The sequence below is a fragment of the Microtus oregoni genome, unplaced genomic scaffold (assembly GCF_018167655.1).
Source record: "Microtus oregoni isolate MIOR12 unplaced genomic scaffold, Mior012 000022F_ref0000154, whole genome shotgun sequence".
In the NCBI taxonomy this organism is placed as follows: Eukaryota; Metazoa; Chordata; class Mammalia; order Rodentia; family Cricetidae; genus Microtus; species Microtus oregoni.
The window spans coordinates 17331034-17339197 of NW_024543081.1; the positions used below are offsets into that span (position 1 = coordinate 17331034).

The 8164-nt window shown below is 48.4% G+C and overlaps 1 protein-coding gene across 1 annotated transcript; it reads left to right on the forward strand.

Moving 5' to 3' along the window:
• Ccdc166 (coiled-coil domain containing 166) lies at positions 1–1573 on the forward strand. Its single transcript, XM_041672609.1, has 2 exons — positions 1–435; positions 525–1573. Exons 1-2 carry the CDS (start codon positions 1–3, stop codon positions 1458–1460), a joined length of 1371 nt encoding a protein of 456 aa, XP_041528543.1. The 3' UTR covers positions 1461–1573.
• The last annotated feature ends 6591 nt before the right edge of the window (positions 1574–8164 follow it).

An 8164-nucleotide genomic window follows, 5' to 3' on the forward strand; every position in this document is an offset into this window, starting at 1 on the left:
ATGGCGCCCAAGAAGAAGCGCGGACCAAGCGCTGGGCGCAAGCAGACGGGCGAGAACGCTGAGGTCCCACTCTCCGAGCGCGCGCAGTACCTGCAACGCGAGTACTCGCTGCTCTCAGAGAAACTGGTGTCCTGTGAGCAGCGGGTGGACGAGGTGCTACAGAACAATAAGTTCTTGGACAGCGAGGCGCTGCGCTTGCGCGATGAAAACCGGCTTTTTGCCAGTTATGTGAGCGCGCACACGCAGCGCTGCGCCAACACCATCGTGCGCCTCGAGGACCAGAACCGCGTGGACCTGGCACAGATCCGGTGGCAACGAGCCGAGCTGGCGTCGCTTTACCAAGGACGCGAGAACGGGGTACGTGCACAGCTGCTGGAAATGAAGACGCGCGCGGAAAACATGACCCAGCAGGTGCTGGAGCTGCAGCCCTACAAGGCCAGTGAGCGCGCCCCCGCGGACCGGGCGGGGTCGAGAGGGATGGGCGCGCTCCCACCGGTCCGCTCATCCCGAGTCCCCCGCTACAGGAACTGCAGCTGGAGCAGCTGGCACGAATCCGGACCCTGGAGCGCGAGCTGCTGCACATGCGCGTGGAGCACACGCAGCTCCTCCACCGGGTGAAGCGACGCTTCCTGGATGACAAGGCCGCTTTTGAGCGCGAGGCACGCCTGCACGTGCACTCCCTGACGCGCCGCTCAGAGCGGGAGGCGGCGCGTGCCCTCATTGCTCACACACAGGCCATCAAGATGGACAATGGGCGTCTCCGACTTGAACTCCTGAGGCTTCTCCACCGGGCTCAGTTACTGCAGGACCTGAGACAACAGCTGCTAGAGCAGCGGGAGCAGCTGCACAGGGATCACGAGAACATGCGGAACCTGCAGCGCGTGCATGGCTGGCTGCACAGGGGCCCCCGGGGGCCTCCACTCTGGCATCCGTCCCAAACCCACCAACCTGACTTGCTTATCGGGTCACCTGACTCCACGTTGGAATCATCCCTTACAACAATTGGCCAATCACGTGTGGCCTCCCGCACCCCATCGGTGGCCCAGTCACACCGAACGTCCAAGACTTCTGTAATATCCTATGATTCTTCTCTGGTCCCGTCTCTGAGGGCTGGGTCTGTGATTGCTCCCGTGGGTTCATCACATCCGGGATCCCGAGTCCCATCACTGAGTCTCTCTCAACGGGGCTCGCAGTCTCTGATCCAGTCAGGAAAGAACTCAAGGGTTGCATCCATGGCCGTATCGTCCGCTACTTCTGTCTTTCAGCCGCGATCGCGCGAGAACTCCAGGATCTCTCCACAGCCCTCCATTCGTAAATCCTCTCAAGACATTGACACCTCTGCAAAGTCTGGCTCCAGGCTTCTCTCCAATCTGTCCCAGGATCGGGTTCCTCTCAGCCCACCACTGGAAGAGACAGCAAACACCTATGATGACACAGAAGTTGTACTGGAGCAAACCTGAACCCATGATGGGAGGAGGCTAGTAGGACCATGGGGTGGGAGAGACATACCCTGAAAGCTTTCCTGGTACATACATAAAGATGTTAATAAAGTGTAAAATAAACCTTATGATGCTCTGGCACCTGCCTGGTTCACCGCCCCTATATTTCAGGTGTTCAGAGGCCTGCCATGTAAGTTACAAGGGAGCTTGATGTCTCCTTGTCTGCTGGATTTCGATGTCCTTCCACCAACAGCCAACTTGGGTAGGGAGCCAGCAAGGCTGGCTTGGGCTGTGCTCAGGGGAAGTAGGGTAGTGTGATTTAAAGGAATTTCTGCAGAAGAGAGCAGATTGTGTCGTCATCACCACAGGAGAACCTACCAGGGTTTTCCCAATCATTTAAAAAATTTATTTTCCAATTTAGGGAAGACGGCAAGAATTATCTGGGAATTCCAATTGCCACACATCTGGATGAATAGGGATACATGTTATGTTTGGTACCTTGAGTCATCCGGGATTCTACTGGAGACAGTTATGCCCCTTATTTTAAACACATCCCTGTGTATTTACTGGATAGAACTTTGACCTGTTTCTTCTGGTACTGGGGTTGAACCAGGGTCATATGCATGATAAACAAACCTGAGCTACATTGTCAGTCCTGTCCAATATTTCTTCAAAACACAATCACAGCTGGGGGGTGGTGGTGCACACCTTTAATCCCAGCACTTGGGAGGCAGAGGCCGGGAGGTCTCTGTGAGTTTGAGGCCAGCCTGCTCTATAAGAGCTAGTTCCAGGATAACTAGGGCTGTTACACAGAGGAACACTTGCCTCGAAAAAACAAAACAAAACAAACAACAACAACAAAAAAAAAACAACCCAATAACAAAAACACAGTCACCTTGGAGAAAATACTATCAGCAAAATCATACTGGCCAATTAGATTTTGTCACTCGTCCCAAAGGTGTCTGTAGCTAGCTATGTCCCTTTCCTAGATCACATCTTGCACCCCATTGTCCTGTCTTCAGCAGTCTGGAAGTCTAACTCCCAGGCCACTACTCAGGTAACTCAGAGAAACACTTCTTAGGAGCGAGGATTGCAAGATGTCTATAATAACTTCACAAAGGATTTGAGGGCCATTTTCTTTTATTCTTATTTGATTCTAATTCTCTTGTCCTAATTGTCTATCATTTCTTCGCTCTAACTCCTTAGTTCCAATTCTATAGTTCTAAATCTTTTTCTAATTCTGTCTAATTTCTCCTTGCTTCTCTTTCCATCTAGCTTCAGAAACACTTTCTACGGGAGGTTTGAAGCAATACAGAAACGTCACAAGGGTCACATCTTATTGGTCATAGCACATTCCTTGGGTAAGCATTAAGGGCAGAGCAATTTCCCATGGCAACACAAAGTTTCAAGGTTTCTGGTGTAAGACTGTGACCAGAGGTCGGGGACACCCTGCCTGGTGAGACGAGCTGCAAGACGTTGTTCTTTGGTCAGCTAGACTTGACAAGCAAAGAATTGGCATGGCATTTTAGGGTGCTTTGTGTTAATAACCTTGGTTAGACACCTGGGTCAAGGAAACCAGTGAGTGCCACATGGTTTATAGCTTGCTGGTCAGCGTGTTGCCTGAGATCATAGTCACAGGCAGAGCCCTGCCATCTGCTGGTCTCATAGGACAACCAAGCAGCCCCACATGCACCATACAATGTGGCCAGAGGACCCTGCTGACCACTCATCTGCTTTCAAACACCCAGTGAGACCCCGTGAGGCAAAAAAGGTAGTGAGATGATGCTACTCTGAGTGCTGCTGTCTTCACTGTCCCCAGGCCAACTGCCAGAAGCTTCCGAAGTGACAGGATGGAGGAAGTGTCTCAGAGCAGTCAGGGGCACAATACTTATCCACAATGGCTGATAACTCTCTAGTGGTGGCAGGACAGAGGTGGCAGGGTAAAGGAAGCAGGCTGGCCATGTCTTGGCTGTCAACTGGACAAAACTGAAACCAAGCGTAAAAAGCTATGTTGCTCTGTGCTCTATGGTACACAAGTCGGGAACTAGGCACACAAACAGACAGGGACACACGGGGACACAGGTCATTCTTGGTACGAGAATGCCAACTTTATTGTGCTCAGGGGCAGCTTATATAGGGCTCTGCCCACGCCCCAGCTCTCGGGGTTGTTCAGTTGCAGGCCCACCAGAAACCACTCCCCTGTCATCAAGGTCTCTTGCTCAGAGCAGCTGCAGGCTGCTCAGAGCCAGGGAAAACAAGTTGTTTACAAGAAATCTAGGGTCTGGGGGTCTACAGCCCCCAACAACCAAGCACCAGGACTGCCTGCTCTGGCCAACAGGCAACAATTAGCAAATAGCTCACAGTTCACGGCTAAGTTCTGTCACAGTTAACTTCATGCTTCACACAACTGTCATGGAGTGTAAGCATTATGGAGGCTCAGCACCAGGTTTGTGGGCCTGGGGGCGGCTCAGTGGGTAAAGTGCTGGGACGATTTGAAGTTGGCATCCCTCAGCACCCACGTAAAAGCCAGGCATCATGGCACATGCTTATCAGTTCACAGGAGTGTAGGAGAGTCTTCTGTCATGTGTTACTTTCATTGGTTGAATAAAGAAACTGCCTTGGCCTAGTTGATAGGGCGAACTCAGGTAGGCGGGGAAGACAGAACAGAATTCTGGGAGGAAGAAAGCAGAGTCAGAGAGAGCCGCCTGCCATGAAGCTGCCCGGTCAGACATGCTGAATCTTTCCTGGTAAGCCACAAGCTCGTGGTGATACACAGATTTATTAGAAATGGGTTGAATCAAGATGTGAGAGTTAGCCAATAAGAGGTTGGAACTACTGGGCCAGGCAGTGTTTAAATGAATACAGTTTCTGTGTAATTATTTCGGGGGCTAAGCTAGACAGGCAAGGGCAGGTGGGAGCCAGGAGGGAAGCGGCCTGCTGCCGCTTCTCATTATTACACGGGAGGGAGTGTCACAGAGCAGTTGGTAGCCTAAACTTCCTGAGCAATTTCCATTTGAGCAATGGAAATAAAAAACCTCCAGGCTCAGCAAAGACTCTGTCTCAAAAGAAAAAAGAAAAGGAAAAAAAAAGAAAAAGAAAAAGGTCCCACTGATGTCTGCCTCTGACCTTCACAAACACACACCTGTACCCACTTGCAGATATATCCACACATATGTGAACACACACACTAAGCCAAACCAGGCAAAGGCCAGCTGGTTCTGGAAAGTCACTCAAAACTCAAGTTTGTAGGGTCTGGTGGTACAAGCTTGTAAAGCCAGCTACTTGGGAGGCTGAGGCAGGAAAATGGAAAGTTCAAGATCAGCCTGGACAATGTAAAGCTGGGGAGGCAGTTGAGAACTTGCCTAGCTCTAGCTAGGCTCAATCTCTAGGACTGCAAACCACTCAAGTCGAAGTGCCCCACTCCCCACAGAAAAGGCAGTGAACTCCAAGGGCAGGCCTTTCTGTGACCACACCCACCAAGGAAAGGCCTTCCCAACTCCACCTACTGGGCGTGGACACCTGGCAGCCCTTAGGTGGAAGTCAAACACACAGGTTTGTTTATCCAAGTTTGTACAGTAGAAAGACAGGGAAGGTCATCTGCATTCTAGAGGGTGCTCCATTCAGTGGCTCCTGACCTGGAGAAGCCCAAACTGCTGCGGACTTAACAGTTCCAGTGTTGGAACTACAAACTCAATGGCATGAATGCAGATGTGGGGGTCTTGAACAGGTGACCCAGGCTGAGTGGAATCACACAGGTGGGGCCCCAGTGGGATCAGCACCTTTGTAAGAAGGAAAAATAAGACTCCAGCTCCCTTCATGTAAGCCAGAAGAGCTCTCATCAGAAAGCAAGATGCTGCCATTCTGATCTCCCAGCCTCCAGATCTGAGGAGAATAGTTTCTGCTTCAGCCAATCTGTGGTATCTTGTCACGGTCTCCAGCACAGACTAACTTTGAACGGTCAGTGTGTACAAATTAACTTAAAATAAGGAATTATGGAAACTTCACTCACTCAGCTAACAACTTCCAGTTCCTTCATGCAAACAAAACCCAAACTCTGCTCACATTGCCATGGTTGAAAAAAACTACTTTTTACGGGACTGGGGATGTAGCCGAGTTGCTATAGTGTCTACCTAGCATGCATTGAGTCCTAGGTTTGATCCCCAGCACTGCATAAAACCAGGTGTATGGGGCTGCACAACTATAATTTTGACATTCAGGAGGTAGAAGAAAGAGGATCAGTCCTGCTATCCCTCTCAGCTTTATGAGTTCAAAGACAGGCTTGGTCTAAATAAGTCTTTAAAACTGGAACAATGATGGGTCATGAGTAAGGGCACTTACAGCTCTGACAGACGACCTGGGTTCTGTTCCCAGCACCCTTAGAGCTCTCAACCATCTATACATCTAGATTTGAAAATCGTAAAAACAAAACAACTTAGATGCTGGGCATGATGGAACATGCCTTTAAACCTAGCACTTGGGAGGCAGAGGCAGGAGGATCTCTGTGAGTTCGAAGCCAGTCTGGTCTACAAAGCAGGACTGTCAGGATTGTCTCAACTCCTCCCCCTGAATATAAACAAAACCACAACTCAGGGTAGCTTATTAAAATCAAGGTCACCTGATTTATGGGGCTTTCTGCTGTCATCTCCTGTGTGCTGTGGCTCAGAACTTTCCCAGCAGAATTTGATCTTCTGCTTCCCATTTCCTTTCAACTCCAAGTCCATGTGCATGTTTTAACTGGAACTTTGAGACAGGGTGTCTCTCTCTAGCCCTGGCTGTCCTCTAACTCGCTCTGTAGACCAGGCTGGCCTTGAACTCACAGAGACCCGCCTGCCTCTGTCTCCCAAGTGCTGGGATTAAAGGAGTGTGCCACCACTAACTGTAACTTTTAAAAATTAGGTGGATGGATGTTTTGCCTGCATGAATATCTGTACACCACATGCGTGCCTGGTTCCCACAGAGACCAGAAGAGGATTGCTGTGGAATAATCTTTTTGTACACTGTGAAGATGTATCTTTGCCAAGGAGCCTCCTGATTAGTTTAAATAAAGAACTAGGCAGGAAGAGGTTAGGCAGGACTTCCAGGCAGAGAGAGAGGAGGAGGAGATGAATCCAGGCCTGAGAGAGACGCCAGAGGACACAGAGAGGAAACAGGAGGTGCAAGATGGAAGAGAGGCAAAAAATCATGAAGCAAAATATAGATTAATATAAATGGATTAATTTAAGTTATAAGAGCTAGTAGACAAGCCTAAGCTATAGGCTGAGCTTTCATAATTAATAAGAATCTGTCATTTTTTTTGTGAGCTGGTGACCCAAAGAAAAATTTGTGATATATGGAGCCCAATATGGGGCTCAAATATCTAAACAGGTCCTGGGAAAGTAAAGTTCTCGACAAGGAGTCAGATGAAGCTTCTTTGTCCTTCAGTCTCTCAAGTGGGCTGCTGCTTGGCCGCATACCAAGGCATGGCCTGCAGTCTGGAGCCAGTCACCAGTGCCATGTGCCAGCACCATACTGTATGCTGAGTCATGCAGCAGCTGACATGGCAGCTTAAGATTTGTCTCTCGTGGTCAGGAAACACCACAGGTGCTTAATAAAGTCAGGTCCAGACACAAAACACCTCTAAAAAGATACAGTATGTTTAAAAATGTGCTTAGATCCTGAACAAAGAAAAAATAGGCATAAACAGTCATTGAAAAAAATTTAAAATAATGAAGTCTTTAAAAATTAAAAAAAAACATGCAAGGATGGAAAACATAACACAGGAAGTTTGGACCTTAGATGTGCTTTGCTAATTTTGAATTTTTGAATGCTAGTGAACAGAGTACGGTGGCTACCGACAGACACTGGACTATGGAAGGGACTGCAGAATTCAACCAGGCTTTACAGACTTTAGGGATGCCTTGGCTTCAAAATGAAAGTCAGAAAATGTATTGCTTTGGGGAAGAGGTTATGCTTTTGCTTCCAAAGAAAACAAAAGGCTAGATTCATTCAAGGTTGACAGAGATCAAGTTAGCTCAGGGGTGAGGGGGGCCCCCTGAAATCTTGATTACAGACAAAGAAATAAATCTAGAAAAACAAGCAGGTGGTGTATATTTTGCCTGTTCAAAAATAAAACAAAAAAGTCATCTTTGGCTGACTTGTGTACAACAGTCCACAGATAATGTATGTTACCTTTGAAAGTTTGTTTTCAGAGTAAGGGGAGCAGACGCCAATACAAACAGGTGGCCCGGGTGATCCAGCCTCTCAGGATGCCTCTGTTGCAGTTCCCTCAGAGTTCTGCATCCAGAACAGCTTCAAGGCTGTTGGCTCAGATGGTCCAGCCTCACAGACTATTCAAGGCAGGGCTTCAGATAAGCCTCGTGGTTTCCCATTTATCAGACTGGACAATTGTTATGGCAGGTTTTCCCAGGACTTGACCATTATCCCAATTTTCTCAGATTTCCTAAAGATGCCATCACCCACAAACAACAGGAAGCAGTCTAGAGACCATGATGCCCACATTCCCAAGTGGTGGGGTGGGTGATTATTGGTTATGGATGTTTATCCCCATTTAGGGTGGGGGTTGATTACAAATTGTTAATGGTCATGGTCATGGAGAAAGCTAAACAAAACAGATTAGATTCAGGGATCACTTTCTGAAGAGAAAGAGGTGGATAAACTACAGAAATGATGAGATAAAGAGTGGATTGTTAAGTCTACTTTTAAACAACCACTATTCTCAAATATTT